We start from the raw sequence: 24,029 nt of genomic DNA, 5'->3' as shown, positions 1-24,029 counted from the left end.
CACCCATGCATGACCAGGCAACAGAGTCCCATGCCTCGGGCTAGGCTGGGTGGCTGGCTGTGCCATTGACTTTCAGGGTGTGTAACTTTTGTCATCTGTATGGGGATGATAAAACTTCCATGTGGTCCTTCAGCTGTGGTGAGGATTCTGTGAGGTGGAAGGTGAAGAGCACGCTGCATTCTGTGCCTGATGTGGACTGTGTACCCAATGGAGGAGGGATATCATCATCTCAAACCATGCCCCATCCCCATTTTACAGGTGAGGAAACTGGAACATAGAGAGGACCAGTTCCTCTGAGGTCAGCCAGCAAGTGCATGGCAGAATCAAGACTCAAATTGGGAGTTGTCTGCTCCCTCAGCCCAGGACTTTCGTTGAAAGCCTCTGAGTCACCAGGGGCATTGATGACCTCTCTGCGTGTCTCAAGCAACCCCACAAGGACTGTTTTTCAGCTTATAGTTGAGAAGACCACCAGCCTGGACAACACGGCAAAACACCATCTCTACAAAACAAAAAGAAAATAGCCACACGTGGTGGAGCACACTCGTCCCAGCTACTCAGGAAGCTGAGGTGGGAGGATTGCTTGAGCCTGGGAGTTCAAGGCTGCAGCGGCAAGTCGTGATCATGCCATTGTACTCCAACCTGGGTAACAGAGCGAGACTGTCTCAAAACAAACAAAAAACAAGGCTCAGTAGGACAAGTCACTTCCCTGTGTAGAGGGGACAGGATTTCAACCCAGGTTGTTCAATGCCACATGCTTGCTCTGACTCTTCCATCCACACCGTCAGATTACAGCCAAGCACTGAGAGCAAACTCCCAAATGAAAGTACATTGGTAGAATCCAGTATCCCCACTCTGGAGTGAGCCCTTCCCTCATAGGGAAAGAGAGGCAAAAATAAGACTCATACAGAGAATAATTTCATGTTCTGATGCTTTAAAGAAGACAAGGTGGTATAATGGGGGTGACAGTGAGCTACAGGGTGAAATATTAAGGACAATGGCAAGCCACTTAAGCCAGCATGGTCAGGGAAGGCTGAAACCATTCCTAAAAACTTTATAATATTAATCAGAGAAGAAGGGAGGGGGAGAAACTAAAATCAGCCATACTTACAACACACTCAACATTCATCATTAGGTCAGTTTGCTCTCTGACCCCTTCCTCATAGCTAGCTGTCTGCCTATTGCCCCAGAATCACACACACAAAAAAAACCCAGTCACAAGATATAGTTCCCCTTAACTGTTCTACAGATAACATATTAAGCATTGTGAAAGGTTAAGTTTTCCATTTGAGATATCTTTTCAAGTCCTGCATACCAGTGAAACTACTGATGCCCACTGATCTGAAGGACCCCACAGGAGCTGAATTACCAAAGAATGCAGCTTCCACATCCAGATGATTTCATCCCCCTTACCCGAACCAATCAATGACTCTAATTTTCCAGCCCTTCACCCCCAAAGATCCCCTTAAAACCCCAGCCCAGAATTCCTCAAAGAGAGATTTGAGGGTTCTTTCCATCTCAGTTGGCTTCCCTGCAAGGGAATTTAATTTCCTTTTTTATTTTTATTTTTGTTGTTTGATTTTTTGTTTTTGAGACAGGGTCTCCATTGCTTAGGCTGGAGTGCAGTGGCATGATCGTGGCTCACTGCAGCCTTGACCTCCCCGGGCTCAAGTGATCCTCTCAGCCTCCTGAGTAGCTGGGCACATGCCACCATATCCAGCTAATTTTTGTATTTTTTTGTAGAAATAGTATTTCACCATGTTGCCCAGGTTGGTCTCAAACTCCTGGGCTCAAGCAGTCTGCCCACCTCAGCCTCCCAAAGTGTTGGGATTACATGTGTGAGTCACTGTGCCTGGCCATAATTAAACTCTGTCTTTGCTGCATCCCTTGCTGTCTCAGTGTATTGGTATATTAGTGTGCAGTGGGCATACAAACCTGGTGGTCCTGTAACAAGGCTGCTCTGAGGAGGAAGAGGCCTGTAGGGTGAGACCTGGACCATGAGAAGGAGCCATCCAGGCAAGGAATTGAGGGGGAAGGGTATTACCAGGGAGGCAGACTGGCAAGTGCAAAGGCCTTACAGTTGGACAAAGCCCAGAGAGCTGCAGGAACATCAAGAAAGCCCATAGAGTTGGTGCAGAGTGAATGAAAGGTCAGCAGGAGAGAGATTGTGTAGAGCTATAGTAAGGAGTTTGGATTTTATTTCCAAGATGAGGAGCTGGGGACCAGTTAGCTAGAGGTGGCAGCATCCCTCTCCTGGTCCCTGGCTGGTCTCATAGATCCTCTGACCTTCAGAAAAGGACCCGTCTCTTCAGAGCCCACACAGTCCCGGATGCTAACAAGGGACCAGTCTCCAAACGTCATGGCCACTCACCTAGCTCTCCACCATAGATGGAAAAGTCCTTCTCCAAGATGACCCACTTTTGAATCTTCTGTGTATTGTTCATGGCTTCCTGGTTCACAGCATTGATGCCTTGCTGGATGGCCTTGTAGACCAGGGGGTCTTGCTGCTTCACAATCTCAGTCACGGTGGATGCCTGGCTTCCCAGACCCCGGCAGAAGTTGATGGCCTCCAAGTTCAGCTTGTCCAGAGGTTCTCCGCTCATCTGATTCATCTCACACTGCCCCCGGACACCTCTGTCACCACACATACTCCTTGACCAGCACCCCTCCCCAGGCCCACAGACCAAGAAGTGGGTCTTGAACCCACAGCTGCATCCTCTTGACCCTGGGGTGGGGCCAGGGAACGTAAGAGCGGCTGCAGAGACTTCCCCCAATGACAGAAAACCCATGTTACCTTCAGCGTCAGCAACATGCTCAGAAACTTCAGTTTATCTCCTACTAACATGGCGTTACTGATGATGGGGATCTTCTTCTTAACCAAGGTCTCAACGGGAATGGGGGGCACGTTTTCACCACCAGCAGTGATAAGGATTTCTGGAACAGAGCTTGACTTGGTACACGTCCAGCCATGACAACGTGGAACCCCCAGCCCCTTGGAGATCAGAAGGGCAGCTGCTGGCATGGCCAACACTCACCCAGAAAGTCCCAGAAGCACAGGAGGACCTGGCCCTCTTCCCCCACCCACTTTTAATTATCATCAAGTGTCCAAAGTTGTGACTTCCACTTGGACAGCATCTTAATAATTCATTTCCTATCTCCTGGTCCACCATGCCCTGGTTTTAGGTTCTTCCAATATGTCTTCCTTGAAAGATAGTGAAGCCTTTTTGGCCACACCTTGCCTGTCTGTTGCCTCCTAGTCACTTAGTAACCCCTTCAGAATGTAATGTAATTCCAGTCTTAGCCCCAGGGACATGTGTAGTAACCCTAATTTTGACAAACTCTGCAAGAATCTCCCTTAGTCTCTCAGATTCTTCAACAGCGTCTCCTCCTGCCCCAGACCCACTGGTCACTTGTTCTTTCATCCTAAGATGCTTCCCTCTTTCTGTCCCACCCACTCAAACTCGTTCTCCCTTGTCCCAGAGACTCACAAAGTCACCTTTACTGTGGTCATTAATAGCAGTAAGAATAAATATGACCATGAAATGGACGTAAGTGTGTAACGCCTTCTTGGGGTAAGAGTACTGAGTGGGAACTACTCTTCACTTTTTAATGTGGTTTGGGTGGGTTGGACTGCAGGGGTGAGCATGTGACCAGCTCTGACCAATCAGCATATTTCACCCCTTACAGTGAGACATATCTTGACTCGAGGATCCAATGAGAGGCCTAAAACGCTGAAAACATTGAGAATGATACACTCTAGTCCCCTTGCGGGGTTAGAGGTCAGCCTAGACTGTTGGTAGCTTTCTTGCTACCAGATGGCAAAGTTTATTTAAGAATAGCCTTTGGGAGGCCGAGGTGGGCGGATCACCAGGTCAGGAGTTTGAGACCAGCCTGGCCAACATAGTGGAACCCCGTCGCTACTAAAAATACAAAAATTAGCCGTGTGTGGTGGCGTGCGCCTGTAATCCCAGCTACTTGCGAGGTTGAGGCAGGAGAATCTCTTGAAGCCAGGAGGCAGAGGTTGCAGTGAGCCGAGATCGCACCACTGCACTCCAGCCTGGGCGACAGTGGGAGACTCCATCTCAGGAAAAAAAAAAAAAAAAGCAACAGCCAGGCACAGTGGCTCACGCCTGTAATCCCAACACTTTGGGAGGCTGCGGCGGGTGGATCACCTGAGGTCAGGAGTTCGAGACCAGCCTGGCCAACATGGTGAAACCTCGTCTCTACTAAATATACAAAAATTAGCCAGGTTTGGTGGTGTGCGCCTGTAATCCCAGCTACTCGGGAGGCTGAGGCAGGAGAATCACTTGAACCTGGGAGGCAGAGGTTGCAGTGAGCCAAGATTGTGCCACCGCACTCCAGCCTGGGTAACAAAAGTGAAACACCATCTCAAAAAAACAAAACAAAACAAAATAAAAAAGAACACTAGTGGCCAGGGGGAGTGACTCACACCTATAATCCTGCCACTTTGGGAGGCTGAGGTGGGCAGATCACTTGAGCCCACAGTGCTAGACTAGCCTGGGCAACATGGTGAAACCGGGTCTCTGCAAAAAAATAGTGGGGTGTGGTGGCATGCGCCTATAATTCTAGTTACTCAGGAGGCTGAGGTGGGAGAATCACCTGAGCCTGGGAAGTCGAGGCCACAGTGAGTCATAATTGGAGACTGTATTCCAGCCTGGCCAACAGAGTGAGACCCTCTCTCAAAAGTAAAACAGTAGCAGCACAGAGGAAAACTCAAGAAAAGAATTTTAAAATTTCTTATGACCTCATTTTGGCACCCAGATCCAGCCATGCCTGAAGCCAGCTAACCTTTTGGCCAACTGACCTTTTCAGTTATGTTGAGTCAACAGTTTTGCTTTTTTTTTTCCCCCCCTCAAACCTATTTAAACCCATCTTAAATGGGTTTGAGTAAAAAAGCACTGTGTTCTCCATCAGGTTTTGGCAAACTATGGCCCATAGTGGCCAAATCCAGGCCACTATTCAATTTTGTATGACCAAAAGCTAAAAATGAATTTTACATTTTTAAGTTGTTGGAAGTCAAAAGAAGAATATTTTTGACACATAAAAATTATGACATTCATATTGGCAGCTGGCCACACCCATTCTTTATGTGTTGTCAACAGCTGTTTTTATGCTACAAATTACCGAGTTGAGAAGCTGCAACAGAGACATGTTTTGTGAACCCAAAAATGTTTGCTAAAGGGCGCTCTTCAGGAAAAATTGGCTTATCCTTGTTCTATACTTTCTTTAATCCTTACAACTCTGTAGATTGTTGTCCTCTGAAAATGCTGAGGAAGAAAATGGCACTTTTTTACTCAAACCCATTTGAGCCAGCTTGAATGAGTTTGAGTTTACTTTTTTTTAGTAAAACTGTTGGCTCAATATAACGGAAAAGTTCAAAAGGTCCCTGGCTTCAGGTATGGCTGGATCAAGGTGCCAAAATGATGTCACAAGGAATTTCTTTATCCTTCTCTTACTGAGTTTTCCTCTGGGCTGGTGCTATTCTGAAACGGGCTTCAAGGCTTGTCTTTTGCAGGTCCATCCGCCTGAGGGTGGACCATGGGATACCAAGTGACCAAGGGGTAACGTTTGTTGGACAGGAGGATAGAGATGGGTTGTACAGACTGAGGTGTTTCTGCACAGCTCCTCTTGGAAGATGAGGAACTGGGGGTGGCCTTTGTGCTGGTACGCTGGGCCCTTAAATGTTCAGGGAGGGCCTGCTTGCAGGAGATTCCCAAAGAACTCAGCCCCTGGTACCTTTGATGCGGCCAGTGACATAGAGGAATCCCAGACTGTCCAGCTGGCCCAGATCCCCAGAGTGTAGCCAGCCTTCATCATCGATGGCCTCTGTAGTTTCAGTCTCACTTTCCAGGTAGCCCATGAAGATGTGCCTACCCCAGAGGCAGATCTCCCCAATACCATCCTTGTTCTGCTGGAACAGCATATTCTTGCACCCAGTCAAGATCTTGCCACAGCTGCCAGGGGACAGAAGCAGAGAAACTGAGGCTCATAGAGACAAAATCAGCCACCCAGCTCTGCCTGTATCTTCAGCCTAGGTACCTAATACTCTGCTCAACTACAGCAGGCTGGATATGCACCCGAGTGCACAGAAGGAGGTGTTTGCTGCAGTGTTTAATCCAGCGTGTCAGATTCCCAAAGGCTTTGTGAACCGGGAAACCCAGCGGTGGCCGGGTGCGGTGGCTCACGCCTGTAATCCTAACACTTTGGAAAGCCGAGGAGGGAGTATTGCTTGAGCCCAGGAGTTCAAGACCAACCTGGGCAACATACAGAGACCCGTCTCTACAAAAATAATAAAAAATAAAAGTTGGGCATGGTGGTGCATACCTGTGGTCCCAGCTACTTCGGAGGCTGAGCTGGGAGAATCACCTGAGCCCAGGAGGTCAAGGCTGCAGTGAGTAGTGATCACGCCACTGTACTCCAGCCTGGGCAACAGAGCAAGACTCTATCTCATAAAACAAACGAAAACAAAAAACAAAAGAAAATCCAACAGCATTTCAGGCTGTTTTTTGTTTTTGTTTTTGTTTTTTTTTTAAATCTCCACATATGCCGGCAAAGAAAAAAATGCTTTTGGCTTAAGGATAGGAAAAAAAACCCCTCATTTTTAAGAAAACAGATAGGTAGACCTCTCTGCAGTGATTCAGACAGCTAATTTTAAGTATGACAACCAACTACAATCTCTTTAGAGGTAAAAGTTACTTTCATAAAACAGAGTAGCACTATTTGAAATCTGGATTCTTCTTCTTACTTTTTTTTTTTTCCCCCTAGAGATAGTATTGGCCAGGGTAGTTCTAGGATGCAGGAAAGGAAATATTTTCCCCTTGTGTTGCTGAGATCTCTTTGATTAACTGTTAGCAAGGCCAGTGGTCCCAGGGTTAAATGTAGGTATTCCCCCGGTTAGCAAAAGAAAAAATGGAGACAGACCTGAGAAATTTAAAATTTACAAAGAGCTGCCTTATGATTTCCCCCACTGAAACTTTTTTAGGTATGTAGAAAAATCCAGAAGCCATAAAAGAAAAGATTGGTAAGTTCAACCATCTAAATTTGTGACCACAAATTTCTGCAGAGTAAAAAATATCTTAACTAAAATCAGAATACCAATGACAAGCCAGGGAATAAAATATTTGTAACTCATATGAAAGACAAAGGGCTGATTTTCCTAATATGTAAAGAGTGCCAACAAACCAATAATAAAGGGCCCAATAATCTAATTTTTAAAACAGGCAGATAATATTGACAGATAGTTCATAGGAAAGGAAGTACAAATGACTTTTAAGTATATGAAAAGGCTGGGCATGATGGTTCATGCCTGTAATCCCAGTGCTTTGGGAGACTGAGGATTGCTTGAGTTCAGGAGTTCAAGGCCAGCCTGGGCAACATAGCAAGACCCCATCTCTACAAAAAAAATTTTACAAAATTGCCAAGCATGGAGGCTTATGCCTGTAGTCCCAGCTAGTTTGGAGGCTGAGGCAGGAGGAATGCTTGAATCCAGAAGTTTGAGGTTACAGTGATCTATGATTGTACCATTGCACTCCAGCCTAGGCAACAAAGTGAGACCCTGTCTCTAAAAAGATTTTTAAAATAAATTTTTAAAAATAAACATATATATGAAAAGATTTTTTTCAAACCTCACCCATGCTAAAAGGAGGGAGTCAGGGAGAGACACAACCAGAAGATTCTATGACTATGACTGCTGTCAGATGGGGAGTTGGACCTGAATTGGTATTCTTAAAGTTTTCTTATCATTGGGTTCAACCTTGCAGCCTAGGGCAAGCTGAGCTTGGGAGAAAGCCAGGAATGGGCCATGGAGGTGTTTTGAGATGGGGGATCATGGGGATGAAAGGTGCTGAGGTCACAGACGGTGAACTTGGAGGCAGAACTCACAAATGACAAATGGGGAGACCATGGAATGTTCAGAGAGCCATCCCCCTTGTCTGTGGGCTCTCTGACCATCCAGGGTTTCCCATGGTCATGCAGAGTTAGGAGTTGGAGGCTGGAGAAGAGGATCATTCTGGAGACACCACGTCAGGATTCTTCTTAACCCAGAGGCCCATCTATATACCCACCTTCCCCCTCTTGACCCCATGTTATGGGAGGAGCAGGGGTCTGCCCCGGGGGCTGGTACCTTAGAAGCCTGTAGTTATTCTGGTTGGATATTGTGTGGGGTCCTGAGCTTTCACTCAACCCATACAACTCGCCTATAGGTATGTCCAAGCTTAGAAAGAACTCGGCAGTCTCTTGGTTGAGAGGCACAGCCCCACTGATGAAAGAGTGACAGTGATCCAAGCCAAGGGACGTCTTGACTTTGCTGAACACGAGAGTCTTAGCCACACGGTAGCTCATGGGAGTATTATATTTCCTGTGAATAAGAATGCCATCAAGTGGAAAGGGGCTGATGGGACCCTGTGGAGAAAGCTGAGCCTCCTCACCAACTATCCTCCCAGCCCTCTGGATGCTGCACCTACCCCAACATCTTCTTTGAGTTGACCTTGAAGCCAATGTTTCTTGCCCACACGAACACCTTCTTCTTCAAGCCTGTGGACTTGGCACTATTTCTCTTCACTGTCTCATGTATCTTCTCCCAAATCTGGGGCACTCCCATGAAGATAGTGGGTTTTACCTTCCGTAGAGTATTTACCAAGGTGCCCTGTACGTAACGAAGCTAGGTTAGCCACAGCAGGGCCTTCCGTGCACCAGGGATGTCCATCTCTCCCGATCCACCCAACTCTGCCCAAGAGAACATTCCTTCAACGATCAGATTATGCAGGGCTCCCAGCCCAAAGGAGACAACCCACTGGCTGGGTTGGCCAATCAGATTTTTGCACTCTCTCTAGGGATTTGATGAGAAGCATAAACTGGTAAGATATTTTTGGAAGGTAACATGACAGTACTACTAACATTTTAAATGCAACCTGTCAACTTCACTTCTGTGGGTGAAGGAATTCAGCTGAAGGAAAGACTCAGGCACACAAAGAAACACATTCAAGATGTTCTTTGCAACACTGTTTTGTAACAGAATGGAAACAGCTTACAGGTTCAATGACAAGGGGTTGGCTAAAGAAACTGTGGTCCAAGCATGCAGTGGAATGTTGTACAACTGTTAAAAAAGGATGCAAGATTCTCCCCCAAAGAGACCTATAGGTTCAATGCAATCCCTATCAAAATCTAGGCAGGTTTTTGTTTGTTTGTTTGTTTTGTTTTGTTTTTAAATACAAATTGACAAGCCGACTTTAAAATTTATATAGAAATGCAGAGGACCTAGAATAGTCAAAGCAATTCTGGAAAAGAAAGACAAAATTGGAGGACTTACTACCTGATTTTAAAATTTATTCTAAAGTAGGATGAACAACCATCCTGGTTTACTGCAGAACTGCAGGAGTATCTGAAATGTGAAACTTTCTATTTTAAAACTGGGGAAGTCCCAGGCAAACCAGGAAAATTTAGCCATCCTGCTATCAAGCTAGTGTGATCAGGTCATTGTGGCTTTGGCATAAAGACAGAAATGCAGATCAGTGGAACAAAACAGAAGATCCAGAAACAAAACCTTACATTTATGATCAGCTGATTTTCAACAAAATGCCAAGGCAATTTAGTGGAGAGGGGAGACTATTCAAATGCCAAACGAAGTAAAACAAACACACACTTCCACAAAACTTAGGGTTAGAGCCTTATTTCTCACCAAACATGAAAATTACCTCAAAATGTATTATAGCCCTAAATGTAAGAGCTCAAACTAAAAGCCTTTTGGAAGAAAACGTAGCAGAAAATCTCTGTGTCTTTAGAGTAGGCAAAGATTTCCTAGATATGATACCAAAAGCATAAAAGAAAATAGATAAATCAAACTTCATCCAACTTGAACTTTTTTCCTCTTCAAAAGATTACTGAGGAAACAACAAGCCGTAGAACTGGGAGAAAGTATTTGCAAACCACAAATTTGGAGGATTTGTAACCAGAATATATAAAGAACCCTTAACACTCAACAATAAGATTAGATATGCAGGCCAGGTGCAGTGGCTCACACCTGTAATCCCAGCACTTTGGGAGGCCGAGGCGGGCGGATCACAAGGTCAGGAGATCAAGACCATCCTGGCTAACATGGTGAAACTCCATCTCTACTAAAAATACAAAAAAATTAGCTGGGCATGGTGGCAGGCACCTGTAGTCCCAGCTACTCAGGAGGCTGAGGCAACAGAATGGTGTGAACCTGGGAGGGGGAGCTTGTAGTGAGCTGAGATCGCGCCACTGCACTCCAGCCTGGGCGACAGAGCGAGACTTTGTCTCAAAAAAAGAAAAGATTAGATGTGCAGCCAATTCTTTTTTTTTCATTTTAAATTTTCTTTTCTTTTCTCTTCTCTTCTTTTCCTTCCTCTCTCTCTCTTTCTTTTCTTTCTTTCTTTTTCTTTCTTTTTCTTTCTTCTTTCTTTCCGTCCCTCCCTCCTTCCTTCCTTCCTTCCTTCCTTCCTTCCTTCCTTCCTTCCTTCCTTTTCTTTCCTTTCTTTCTTTCTTTACTTTTTTTTTTTTTTTTTTTTTGACAGAGTCTCCCTCTGTCACCCAGGCTGGAGTCCAGTGGCACCATCTCGGCTCACTGCAGCCTTTGCCTCCCAGGTTCAAGCTATTCTCCTGTCTCAGCCTCCTGAGTAGCTGGGATTACAAATGCACGCCACCAAACCTGGCTAATTTTTTTTTTTTTTTTTTTTTTTTTAATAGAGACAGAGGAGACAGAATTTCATCATGTTGGCCAGGCTGGTCTTGAACTCTTGACCTGAAGCAATCTGCCTGCCTTGGCCTTCCAAAGTGCTGGGATTACAGGCATGAGCCACTGCGCCCGGCTTTTACTTTTCTTTTTACTAGTCATGCTAGCACAGAAAGAGCAACCAAATTTGTAAATGGGCAAACTATTTGAACAGATTTCTTTTTCCAAAGAAGATGTGTAAAAGGTCAATAAACACATGAAGAGATGCTCACTATCATTAATCATCAAGGAAATGCAAATTAAAATGGCAATAATAAAAAAGGCAAAATAATAAAATAATAAAAATGATAATAAAATAATAAATTAGAATGGCAATAATAATAATAATAATAACATGCGTTAGTGAAGATGTAGAGAAACTAACCTTCGCACACTTCTGGTGCACTTACTTTAGAAAACAGTCTGGAAATTTCTGAAAATATTAAGACACTTTTGTCTCTATTCAGATTGACAAGTTTTAAACATTCTGACAATATTAGGAGTTGGTAAGGATGTGGGAAAATGGGAACTTCTCAGGTCCTGTAGGTAAATGTGTATGTATTATGTATTCAGCCAAGAAAGGAAATAATGTATTGAAGACCTAACACATCTCAGGCACTGAGCATGGGGCATGTGAGAGGGATCGAGAGGGCCCAAGGAAATATTTAGCAGAGAGCTAAGTGACAAAGAAGAGTCAGCCCTGCAAAGAACAAGAGCAAGAACCTTCTAGAAGCATGTACAAAGGCCCTAAGATTTAGCCTGCTTGATGGAGAGTGTGGGAGGCAAAATAATGGCCCCCTAAAGATGTCCACGTTCTAACCCCTGGGACCTGTGAATGTATAATCTTTCATGGTAAAAAGGACTTTGTAGATGGGATTAAGTTAAGAATCTTGAGATGGGAGATCATCCTGGATGATCTGGGTGGTCCAGTGTCATCACAGGGTCCTTACAAGAGGGAGGCAGGAGAGTCAGAGTCAGAGAGGGGAAGAGGTTGCCCTGCTGGCTGTGAAGATGGAGGAAGGGGCCCTGAGATAAGGAACATAGGTGGCCTCTAGAAGCTGGAAAAGGCAAGGAAATGGATTCTTCCCCAAGAACCTCTAGAGTGAATGCAGCCCTGATGATGTATTGATTTTAGCCCAGTGAGACCCATTTTCAGACTTCTGACCACCAGAACTATAAGATAATAAATGGGCCAGGCACATTTGATCACGCCTGTAATCCCAGCACTTTGGGAGGCTGAGGCAGGTGGGTCACTTCAGGTCAGGAGTTCAAGACCAGCCTTGCCAACATGGTGAAATCCCGTCTCTATTAAAAATACAAAAATTAGCTGGGCATGGTGGTGCATGCCTGTAATCCCGGCTTGGGAGGCTAAGGCATGAGAATCGCTTAACTCGTAGGCGGAGATTGCAGTGACCTGAGATCACGCCACTGCCACCGCACTCCAGCCTGTGCGACAAAATGAGACTCTGTCTCTAAATAAATGTTGTTTTAAGTCACTAAGTTTCTGTTCCTTTGTTGTGGCATTAACAGGAAACTAATTCAGAGAATGTAGCTTGAGGAAAATGTCAGAGTTCTTTTCTGGCTCTGTTTGCAAAGTCCAGACATGTAGGAAATCACTGTAAAACAAATTAGTCAGGCATAGTGGCATATGCCTGTAGTCCTGGCGACAGGGGAGGCTGAGATGGGAGGATCCCTTGAGCCCAGGAATTTAAGACTGCAGTAAGCTATGATCGTGCCACTGCATTCCAGGCTGGGTGACAGAGCACGACCTTGTCTCTAAAAAAAATGAAAACAGTATTTTAAAAAGAAATCAAAGTGTTCTCTCACATAACTACTTTGCAAAACCTACCAATGAATGATTTCCAGCTAAATCAAGGAATAATCCAAAAAAAGGCAAAGACCCCAGAAAACAGGGGATCCAACCCAGGAGTGGGGAGAAGGGGTATCCCTGTATGGCAGCTTGTAGAAGATGCTGTTGATGTCCTATCACATCTCTAGTGGCCCACAGTTCTCTCTTTTCCAGAAAACAGCCCTTACTTAGAAATAACTGGGAAGTTATGCTCCCTATCCCATGTGGGTGCCTGAGCCCACAGCCAATGACTATCTGAGTTGGGGATACAAAAGCACAGCCTCCTTGCCTCAAAGTGGAACAACTCTAGTGTCATTCATGCCTCAGAGCTTCCTATGGGATCAGTCTGAAGTTACAATCCAGCTGAATGTATGTCCTTTCTTGTTTTTTCTCCCAGCCTATCCTTCTCTCCTTACTTCCTTTTGGTTTTCACCTGAGAGCTCCCCATTGATAAATCACAAAGATCTCCAACTCAGATTTTGCTTCTAGGATACCCAGCCTAGGACAACCTAAAACAACAGTCCAGCTAAGTGCAGAAGGAGGGAGGAAAAGAATAATGCAATGAAGCTGGGTGCAGTGGCTCATGCCTGTAATCCCAGCACTTTGGGAGGCCAAGGCTCACCTGCGGTCAGGAGTTCGTGATCAGTCTGGCCAAAATTGTGAAACCCCATCTCTACTAAAAATACAAAAATTATCCAGGCATGGTGGCACAGGCCTGCAGTTCCAGCTACTTGGGAGGCTGAGGCACGAGAATTGCTTGAACCTGGAAGGCAGAGGTTGCAGTGAGCCAAGATCATGGCACTGCACTCCAGCCCAAGCAACAGAGCAAGATTCCATCTCAAATAATAATAATAATGCAATGAATATGTGAACATTTGGAGAATATTGATAAGCATGTGACAGATCAGATGGAGCAACTGGACATATATGCAAAAACTTCACCAAATTGGAAAAGAAAGGCAACTATTAATTCTGGGAAAAACAAAAAGTTGTACCAAACAGGAAATGTTATCATATAATAAACTACTTGGCTCAGTTAACTAAGAATAATTTATATTGAGAGAATGGGGAAGGAGAAATGAGGAGACGGGAAAGGAAGGGAGTGAAATCCTCACCACAGTAGAAAGGCAAAGATAATACTTAAAGTCAAGAAAAGGTGGTATAAAAGTTCTACACTCAAATATATGCATAATCCCAGCAAGTGGAATAAAATGAAGACCACAAACAACATCGTATGAACTCAGATCCGACTTTGCTGCCAAAAGCTCCTGTTTTTTTGGAGCTTTTTAGATTTTGGAATACCGACTTATAAAAACACACACACACACATACACATATTTTACTTTCAATACCAAGTACATCTTTGTCTTGTGTTGTTCAGTGTTCAATCTACATAACCATACATAGATGCCCTCACTTGGATAAAGATAAAAACTAGGAGAATGTAGCCAGTTGGTTTAAAAAAAAAAAAAAAAGTTGTTTTATTTGGTCAGGTGTTTTTTTTTAAGAAAAATTTACTGTTATTATTATTGGTTTTTGTAGAGATGGGGTTTCGCCATCTTGCTCAGGCTGGTCTCAACTCCTGAGCTCAAGCAATCTGCCTGCCTCGGCCTCCCGGAGTGCTGGGAATACAGGCATGAGCCACTGTGCCTGGTCTTGTTTTTAATGCTTCTAAATAGAGCATTAAGATGAGGGCAGAGGAAAAACGGTTAGACCTGGGGCCTCACCCAGAAAATCTGTTGAATGATTAACAACTATCTACTCACCTGGGCTGCCCAAGAGGATGAAGTGGGAGCCCCAGGTCCTTACTCGATCTTACCTTGAGAGCATCTGCTTGAGCAAAGTATGTGAGCGCCCCAATCTTTATGGGTACCCAGATGTCCATCATCTGTGCTGCAATGTGGCTGAGTGGGAGGTAGCTGACCACCGTCTCATGCTTTTCTGTCAGTTTAAAGTCCTGTGCCACTGCTCCTGCCATCCACGTGATCTGTAACATAAGGGACAATCCAAGGTGCCTCGCCCTCTTAGAAGGGCCATTTTATTTTTAAATTTTTATTTATTTATTTTTCAGACAGGGCCTCACTCTGTCACCCAGACTGGAGTGCAGTGGTGTGATCACACCTCAATGCAGCCCCAAACTCCTGGGTTCAAGGGATCATCCCATCTCAGCCTCTTGAGTAGCTGGGACTGCAGGCACACACCACCACATCCACGTAATTTTTTTTTTAACTTTTTTTTTGTAGAGAGGGGAACTCACTATGTTTTCCAGCTTGGCCTCAAACTCCTGGCCTCCAGCGACCTCCCGCCTCAGCCTCCCAAAGTGCTAGGATTATAGGTGTGAGTGACCATGCCCAGCCTGGAGGGCCCTTTTAAATATATTTAGCTAAACACATTAATTAAGTAAACACTTACAAAGCACCTACTATGACCAAGACACTGTTTGCATACTTTACAAACATCAAGTCGTTGAATCATTGTAACACCTGGGGGTCAGTAACTATAATTCTCCCGAAATTTTTGGAGCTTCCCCCCAAAAATCTGTCAAATGATTCACAACCATCTACTCATCTGGGCTGCCCAAGAGGATGAAGTGGGGGCCCCAGGTCCTTACTCGATCTTACCTTGACAGCATCTGCTTAAGCCTAAAGTATATGAGTGCCCCGATCTTTACGGGTACCCAGATGTCCACCATCTGTGCCGCAATCTGGCTGAGTGCGTGTGTGTGTTGCTTTTTCATAAGTCAGTATAAGACATCTTGGATTGTCCCTTATGTTACAGATCACGTGGATGGCAGGAGCAGTGGCAAAGGACTTTAAACTGACAGAAAAGCATGAGACGGTGGTCAGCTCCCTCCCACTCAGCCACATTGCAGCACAGATGATGGACATCTGGGTACTCATGAAGATTGGGGCGCTCACTTACTTTGCTCAAGCAGATGCTCTCAAGGTAAGATCGAGTAAGCACCTGGATCCCCCACTTCATCCTCTTGGGCAGCCCAGGTGAGTAGATGGCTGTTAATCATTCAACAGATTTTTTGGGTGAAGCCCCAGGTCTAACAGTTTTTTTAACCACGGAGAATTAGTGAAAACAGAAGCACAGAGCCCTTAACTAACTTGCCTGAAGTTACGGGGGTTGCAAAATTTAGCAGGCAGCTTTAGGAGTAGGGAGGTTGCAGACCCTCTTGGGTCCAATGACAGAACTCAGAAAACCGAAGGATTCAGCAAGTGTCCCAGAGTCAAACCCTGACTCCACTGTTTGCTAGACATTTGGGCTATTTACTTAAAATCCCTTGTGGCCGTGATTGCCTCATCTTTAAAGTGGGGACAGAGGCTTCTCAGGTCCAATATAGAACTATGGAACCAACATGGTCAAACAAACAAAAAGGCTCTCCATAATCCCATCATATAAACAACCCAGCAATTAGCATTATTAGCATTATTAGCATTTTTCTTTCTCCAATGCATATGTGGATGTAAAGTTTTAGTGTACCTATAATTTTGTCACCTATAGTTCTCACTAGTGTCATAAATATCTGGTGAATAGTTACTTCGTTAATCCAGCCACCCGGACCTCCTCGCTGTTCCTCCAATGTATCAGGCATGGTCCAGCCTCAGGGCCTTTGCGCTGGCTATTCCCTCTGCCTGGAATGCTCTTTCTTCAGCCTTTTCCCTCACCACCCCCCACCCCCGTGGCTGGCTACTTCTTGAACATTAAGTCTCAGCTCAAGTGTCACCTCCTTAGAAGGGCCATCTCACACCATCTAAGGTGAAATTGCCAGTGACTGCCTAAGTCTCTACGCACCATGTCACGCAAGCTGAATGTTTTCATTTGTTAATTTCTTATCTGTTCCCAAGGTCCAGATTGAGTCTCTCTTGTTCGCTGCTGTATCCCCTGTTCCTGGAATATTCCCCAGTACATACTAGATGCTCAATGAATTTTTGTCAAATGAATGAGGAAATAGAAGGAAAGGTTAACTACAATAAAGGACATACAGCAGTCAGCCCAAAATATCCCTCAAGGCTAGTTCCACTTCTTTCCCTGGGCTCAGGATGAAGGCTCCCATAAACCTTGTCATGCATAGTCCAGGGTTCAAGGAACTTAGCACACTTTTGTTGAGAGAAGGGGCTTGGTGTGTGTAGTGTGTGAGGTACAATGGTTTAGACACTCCTGGTTCAGATCTCAGTTCAGAGCTTCCCTTGCTCTGTGATCCTGACCAAGTAATTTCCTCTGTCTGAGCCTCAGTCTTCTCATCTGTAAAAGGGTTAGTGACAAAATTTTCCTGGTGGGGTTTTACTGAGGGGTTAAAATGTGTTTATCTGGCCGGGTGCGGTGGCTCAAGCCTGTAGTCCCAGCACTTTGGGAGGCCGAGACGGTCGGATCACGAGGTCAGGAGATCGAGACCATCCTGGCTAACATGGTGAAACCCCGTCTCTACTAAAAAATACAAAAAAACTAGCCGGGCGAGGTGGCAGGCGCCTATAGTCCCAGCTACTCGGGAGACTGAGGCAGGAGAATGGCGTAAACCCAGGAGGCGGAGCTTGCAGTGAGCTGAGATCCGGCCACTGCAGTCCAGCCTGGGAGACAGAGCGAGACTCCATCTCAAAAATAAATAAATAAATAAAAATAAAAATAAACAATGGAGAAGGACATCCTATTCAATAAATGGTGCTGGGAAAACTGGCTAGCCATGTGCAGAAAAATGAAGAAACTAGAAGAAAACCTAGGAAAAATTCTTCTGGACATTGGCCTAGGCAAAGAATTTATGACTAAGACCACAAAAGCAAATGCAAGAAAAACAGACGTGGACAATTGGGACTCAAACTCAAGAGCTTCTGCACAGCAAAAGAAACAATTAACAGAGTAAAGACAACCTACAGAATAGGAGAAAATATTTGCAACTCTGCGTCCAATAAAGGACTAATATCGGCCAGGTGCTGTGACTCACGCGTGTAATCACTTTGGGAGGCTGAGGCAGGTGGATCACTTGAAGTCAGGAGTTTGAGACCAGCCTGCCCAACATAGTGAAGCCCCATCTCTACTAAAAATACAAAAATGAGCCAGGCGTGGTGGTGGGTGCCTGTAATCCCAGCCGCTTGGGAGGCTGAGACAGGGGAATCGCTTAAACCTGGAAGGTGGACATTGCAGTGTGCTGAGATAGCGTTCACTGCACTCCAGCCTGGATGACAGAGCAAGACTCTTTAAAAAAAAAAAAAGGACTAATATCCAGAATCTATAAGGAACTTAAATCAACAAGAAAAAAATAAAACAACCCCATTAAAATGTGGACAGTCTTGCTTCAGGATCTATCCTTATAACCCCTGTGCTAGGAGAATATCTTAGCAGACATGCAGCTACTAGGAGCATAAATACTAGCCAGCATAGAGGGGAATATCCTGTTTAATCAGATTTCTTTCATTCATTCATTTCCCAAAAGTGGATTGAATCCTCCTGCCCACCAGGCCCTGCAGTTACAGTAGCGAATAAGACAGACAACCCCTGACCTCAAGGAGCTGATGTTCCTGACAAACAAATGAGCATATAATATGTCAGTGTTAAAAAATTCTAAGGAAGAAAAGAAGTAGCCAAACGGGAATTAAGGAGTAAGGGGGTGGTTTATTGTTTGCTGTTTCAAACATGGAAGTTAGGGAGGGCTTCACTGAGGAAGTGACGCTGAGCAGAGACCCACCCGAAGGAGGGGAGGGAACAAGCTGTGTGGCTATCTAGGGAAAAAACTTCCCACCAAGCTCATGCAAAGACCTCGAGGCAGGACTTGTCTGGCGTGTTGGAGGAACAGTGAGGACGACGGTGTGGCTAGAACAGAATGAGGAAGGGGGAGAGAGGGTGGAGAAGAGAGGAGGAAGGGGAAGGGGCTAGGCTTGCAGGGCCTTGTGGGCCTCAGGAGGACTTGGGTTTTTACCTGGAGGGAGATGGGAGCCATGGCGGGCTGTGGACAGAGGAGGAATGGGACCTGACTCAGGCGCTGACAGGTGCCCTCTGGTGGCTGTAGAGAGGATAGACGGGGGGTAAGGGTGGGAGTTGGGTGGGAGGCGGGTAACAGGGTAGGGTGAAAGCAACCACACAGATCCAGGGGAGCGATGATGGAGATGAGACCAAAAATAATTTTTCTCTATCATACAGTTGAGTCCAAGGGCTTCTGTAATGTCTGAACTTTTAATTTTTACTCCAACAATTTATTGCCAAACTTGAAGCCTGCTTTCTTTGTCGTTATAGCAAAATATATTTATGCATCAAATTTTACAGGAAGCCAAGTTTTAATTTACATATAGACCTTAGTCCTGGACCCACGATGTTGCTCAAACAGACGGTATGGGAGGGTCAAAGCCATAGTTGTAGAAAAATCAGAAAATTTCTGAGAGACCTTGAGCTAAGATTCAGGAGGAGGAAAGGAGCTCTGCAAGAAGGAGACAGTGTTGGCGAAAGATTTGGATTCATGTTAAAATGAGAAATTCAGAAAAGATTTCCAAGGTGTGGATCTAGGATCGGGACCTCCAGACCCAGGGGGATGATCCTAGCCCCACACCTTGCTATACAGCACTAGCTGAGACAGTGTGTTAAGGAAGTGGAGGCTGATCTTTGCAATCTTCCATTGCTGACCTTCCATGGGCCAGGCCCTCTGCCAGAATTGGGCACTCTAGTCTCCCCATTTTACAGATGGGCAAACTGACACACAGTTTGATGATGTCATATGACCAATGTCACACCAGCGTATATTGTTACTTACAAGTAGCAAAGCCAGGATTCCAACACTGATGTTGTCAGACACCAGTGTGTGCTGGTAACTATTACCCTAGGCTGAGTGGGGGGGGAGGGCAGGGAAGCATTTATAAAGTAGAAATGCTTCATTTAAAAACCAGCAGGCTAGGCGTGGTGGCATGCACCTGTAAGACCCAGCTACTTGGGAGGCTGAGGCAGAAGGATCACTTGAGCCTGTGAGTCTGACGCTTCAGTGCACGATGATTGTGCCTCTGAGTAGTCACTGCACTCCAGCCTGGGCAACGTGGCAAGATCCCATCTCTAAAAACAATTTAAAAATAGACCAGGTGCGGTGGCTCATGTCTGTAATCCCAACACTGTGGGAGGCCAAGGCAGGCAGATGATTTGAGGTCAGGAGTTTGAGACCAGCCTGATCAACATGGTGAAACTCCATCTCTACCCAAAATACAAAAAATTAGTTGGGTGTGGTGGCACTGGCTTGTAGTCCCAGATACTCAGGAGGCTGAGGCATGAGAATTGCTTGAACCTAGGAGACAGGGGTTGCAGTGAGTGGAGTGCCACTGCACTCCAGCCTGGGGAACAGAGCCAGACTCAGTCTCAAATAAATAAATAAATAAAAACAAAAAAACACACACACATACACAAACACAACTGAAAAATAAAGTAGGCTGGGCATGGTGGCTCATGCCTGTAATCCCAGCACTTTGGGAGGCCAAGGCAGTGGATCACCTGAGGTCAGGAGTTCAAGACCAGCCTGGCCAACTTGGTGAAACTCTGTCTCTACTAAACATACAAAAATTAGCCAGGCGTGGTGGCGGGTGCCTGTAATCCCAGCTACTTGGGAGGCTGAGGCAGGAAAATCACTTGAACGGAGGCGGAGGTTGCCGTGAGCTGAGATTGCGCAACTACACTGCAGCCTGGGGGACAGAGCAAGACTCCATCTCAAACACACACACACACACACACACACACACACACACACACACACACACACACAACCTTCCTGACCTACACAGAGGAATCATCCTTGTCTGTTGGGTGCATACCCTGCCAGACATTTTTCTGCTTTTGACATGGCCAGCATTCCTTGATCTGAATCATTGCACTCTGCTGCCCCCTAGTGAAGCAACTACACTACTCTCTAACCCCCAGTGGTGAAGGAGCCACTGCGTGCTAGACCCTGGAATGCCACCCTGCCCCTGGAAGCCAACAGGAGAAACAGCCCAAAGGCCACCACTCCAGAGCAAAGGGACTTTGGCGTACGTTGTCATGACTGAGCATCACTCCCTTGGGCATGCCTGTGGTCCCGGAAGTGTAGATGAGCACTGCGCATTGATTCGCCTTCTGGCTCTGGATGACCTGCTCCAGTTGGGTGTCAGCAATGCTTCCGCCAAGTTCCATGAAATCATCCCACTGTGGACAGAAAAGACAAACGGAGGATGAGAAGGCAGTCAGGCGTCCTCTTCCCCACCTCCCAGGTTCAAGTGATCCTCTTGCCTCAGCCTCCCAAGCAGCTTGGACAGGCATGCACCACCACGCCTGGCTATTTTTTTTTTTTGTATTTTATTTTATTTTATTTTATTTTATTTTATTTTATTTTATTTTATTTTATTTTATTTGTTTATTTTTAGACAGAGTCTTGCTCTGTTGCCCAGGCTGGAGTGCAGTGGCGTGGTCTCAACTTGCTGCAACCTCTGCCTCTTGGGATCTAGTGATTCTCCTCTCTCAGCCTCCTGAGTAGCTGAGACTACAGGTGCGTGCCATGACACCCAGCTGCTTTTTGTATTTTTAGTAGAGGTTGGTCTGCTAATACTGGTCAGGATGATCTCAAACTCCTGACCTCAGGTTATCCACCCACCTTGGCCTCCCAAAGTGCTGGGATTACAGGATTACAGGCATGAGCCACTGCACGCAGCCTTTTTTTTTTTTTTTTTTTTGAGATGGAGTCTCACTCTGTTGCCAGGCTGGAGTGCTGTGGCGCGATCTCGGCTCACTGCAACCTCCGCCTCTCGGGTTCAAGCAATTCCCCTGCCTCAGCCTCCTGAGCAGCTGGGACTACAGGCGTGCACCACTATGGCTGGCTAATTTTTGTATCTTTAGTAGAGACAGGGTTTCTCCATGTTGGCCAGGCTGGTCTCGAACTCTTGACCTCAGGTAATTTGTCCACCTCAGCCTCCCAATTACAGGCATGAGCTACTGCGTCCAGCCTAAACAGAATCTTAAAATGGTAGGTTCTACTCTCCCTTGCAGAGAAGTAGATGCCCTTCTATGTCGCTATCCCCTATAAATTAGCAGCTTCGACCAGGGGTGATAGTACTCCACCACTGCCCACCCACCCACCACCAGGGTCTATTAGGCAGTGTCTGGAGACACTTTTGGTTGTTTCAAGTGGGAGGCAGGGGATATATTCCTGGCATCCAGTGAGTGGAGGCCAGCGATGCAGCTCAACATCCTACAGGGCATAGGACAACTCCTTACAACACAGAATTACCTGCCCCAAATGTCAACAGCAAGGAGGTTGAGAAACCCTACTATAAGTGTTATTGCTAACAAAGGAGTCTTTTAAGTTATCCAAGACTTAAGGCTGTTGCTGTAGTGGTCATTTTGAAACTCTAAAAAGTTTGTAATTTTTTTTTTTGTTTCTGAGTCAGAGGCTCACTCTCGCCAGGCTGGAGTGCAGTAGCACAATCTCCGCTCACTGCAACCTCCGCCTCCTGGGTTCAAGCAATTCTCCTGCCTCAACGTCCTGAGTAGCTGGGACTACAGGCATGTGCTACCATACCCAGGTAATTTTTGTATTTTTAGTAGAGACGAGGTTTCACCATGTTAACCAGGATGGTCTTGATCTCCTGAAAAGTCTGTAATTCTAATTGGTTGTCTTAGTCATTGTTCTGGTATTAATATGGACATTTATGTTTTCTGAAAAGCATGAAAGGTGATGAGTTTTGGCTGGCCAGAAAGGTTCATTTCTCCCACTTGCATGGAGGGAAAACCAAAATAAACTCCATGACTTTCAGTTCCTTCTGATTGGAGCAATGGGTTTGAGAGTCTAATCTCATGGAAATTAGAAGGAATTCTTCATGGTCTCTCACAAGCCTCTTGCCCTGGTTTCTGTAAGATAACTCAATATGTCCTTTAAAATAAAACAACAGCAGTGGCTCACACCTGTAATCCTAGCACTTTGGAAGGTGGATCACTTGAGGTCAGCAGTTCAAGACCAGCCTGGCCAACATGGAGAAACCCCGTCTCTACTAAAAAAAAAATACAAAAAATTAGCCAGGCATGGTGGTGGGTGCCTGTAATCCCAGCTACTAGGGAGGCTGAGGCAGGAGAATCACTTGAACCCAGGAGGTGGAGGTTGCCGTGAGCCAAGATTGCGCCACTGCACTCCAGCCTGGGTGACAGAGTGAGACTCTGTCTCAAAAAAAAAAAGCAGGCCGGGAGTGGTGGCTCACGCCTGTAATTCCAGCACTTTGGGAGGCCGAGGAGGGCAGATCAAAGGTCAGAAGATCGAGACCATCCTGGCTAACACAGTGAACCCCCGTCTCTACTAAAAATACAAAACATTGGCCGGGCGCGGTGGCTCAAGCCTGTAATCCCAGCACTTTGGGAGGCCGAGACGGGCGGATCACGAGGTCAGGAGATCGAGACCATCCTGGCTAACACAATGAAACCCCGTCTCCACTAAAAATACAAAAAAAAATTAGCCGGGCGTGGTGGCGGCGCCTGTAGTCCCAGCTACTCGGGAGGCTGAGGCAGGAGAATGGCGGGAACCCGGGAGGCGGAGCTTGCAGTGAGCCGAGATCGCGCCACTGCACTCCAGCCTGGGTGACAGAGCGAGACTCCGCCTCAAAAAAAAAAAAAAAAATACAAAACATTAGCCAGGCGTGGTGGTGGGCGCCTGTAGTCCCAGCTACTTGGAGGCTGAGGCAGGAGAATGGTGTGAACCTGGGAGGCGGAGCTTGCAGTGAGCCGAGATCACGCCACTGCACTCCAGCCTGGGCGACAAAGCAAGACACTGTCTCAAAAAAAAAAAAAAAGCAAACTAAAATCAATAATAAAAGTATTATTTGGCTTAAGTGGATCTCTGTTGCTTGCAATCAAACATTTTCTGGCTGCAAAAGATGCTGCAGCAGAATATATTTTCCAAAAATGATTGTGACAACATGTATAATGTCACACATTCTTTAGGGACCTTGCCTCTCCCTTAGTAAGCCATGGTGTCTATGTCCCCATCCCTTGATCCCTGACAGATCTTTGGCTTGGCCTTGATGGGCAAGTAATGACGGGAGCAATGTCATGTGACTTCCAAGACTAAGTCATTAAATGTGAGACAGCTTCCACCTGGCACACGTGCTCTCTCTCACGATATTCTCTATAAAGATCTCAGCCACCAAGTAAGTCCAGCAATCTTTTTGTTGTTGTTTAGATGGAGTCTTGCTCTGTTGCCCACGCTGGAGTGCAGTGGCATGATCTCGGCTCACTGCAACCTCTGCCTCCCGGGTTCAAGCGATTCTCCTGCCTCGGCCTCCTGAGTAGCTGGGATTACAGGTGTGCGCCAACACACCTGGCAATTTTTGTAGTTTTAGTCAAGTCAGAGTTTCACCATGTTGGCCAGGCTGGTCTTGAACTCCTGACCTCGTGATCAACCGGCCTCGGCCTCCCAAAGTGCTGGGATTACAGGCATGAACCACCACT

General features: G+C 45.9%; 2 protein-coding genes across 19 annotated transcripts in view; one reads left to right on the top strand and one right to left on the bottom strand.

The window, feature by feature from the left end:
* The window catches only part of RFX2 (regulatory factor X2), a 205,281-nt gene that overhangs the window by 8,826 nt on the left and 172,426 nt on the right, over positions 1-24,029 (top strand). For 7 of the 11 annotated variants that reach the window (XM_077979405.1, XM_077979406.1, XM_077979394.1 and 4 more), the window contains exon 2: positions 15,375-15,542. The exons of 1 other annotated variant lie outside the window; for it this stretch is intronic. The gene's annotated coding sequence lies outside the window, so the exon portion shown is untranslated. Of the gene's footprint in view, positions 1-15,374; positions 15,543-20,962; positions 21,085-21,982; positions 22,118-23,584; positions 23,729-24,029 lie in introns of all 11 variants that reach the window. 3 more of the 11 variants (XM_077979398.1, XM_077979400.1, XM_077979404.1) reach the window with 3 other exon arrangements.
* The window catches only part of ACSBG2 (acyl-CoA synthetase bubblegum family member 2), a 47,043-nt gene that overhangs the window by 2,682 nt on the left and 20,332 nt on the right, over positions 1-24,029 (bottom strand). For 5 of the 8 annotated variants that reach the window (XM_077979422.1, XM_015122616.3, XM_015122615.3 and 2 more), the window contains exons 7-13: positions 20,595-20,744; positions 14,416-14,583; positions 8,481-8,662; positions 8,141-8,374; positions 5,755-5,972; positions 2,792-2,931; positions 2,369-2,615 (exon numbers count right to left, since the gene is read on the bottom strand). In XM_077979422.1, the coding sequence (XP_077835548.1) occupies positions 2,369-2,615; positions 2,792-2,931; positions 5,755-5,972; positions 8,141-8,374; positions 8,481-8,662; positions 14,416-14,583; positions 20,595-20,744 (1,339 nt within the window). Of the gene's footprint in view, positions 1-2,368; positions 2,616-2,791; positions 2,932-5,754; positions 5,973-8,140; positions 8,375-8,480; positions 8,663-14,415; positions 14,584-18,513; positions 18,598-20,594; positions 20,745-24,029 lie in introns of all 8 variants that reach the window. The other 3 variants (XM_077979420.1, XM_077979421.1, XM_015122618.3) reach the window with 3 other exon arrangements.

Source organism: Macaca mulatta, chromosome 19 (assembly GCF_049350105.2).
Source record: "Macaca mulatta isolate MMU2019108-1 chromosome 19, T2T-MMU8v2.0, whole genome shotgun sequence".
Classification (NCBI taxonomy): domain Eukaryota; kingdom Metazoa; phylum Chordata; class Mammalia; order Primates; family Cercopithecidae; genus Macaca; species Macaca mulatta.
The sequence above is the reverse complement of the archived record's forward strand: the minus strand, read 5'-3'. Positions and strand labels throughout refer to the sequence as shown.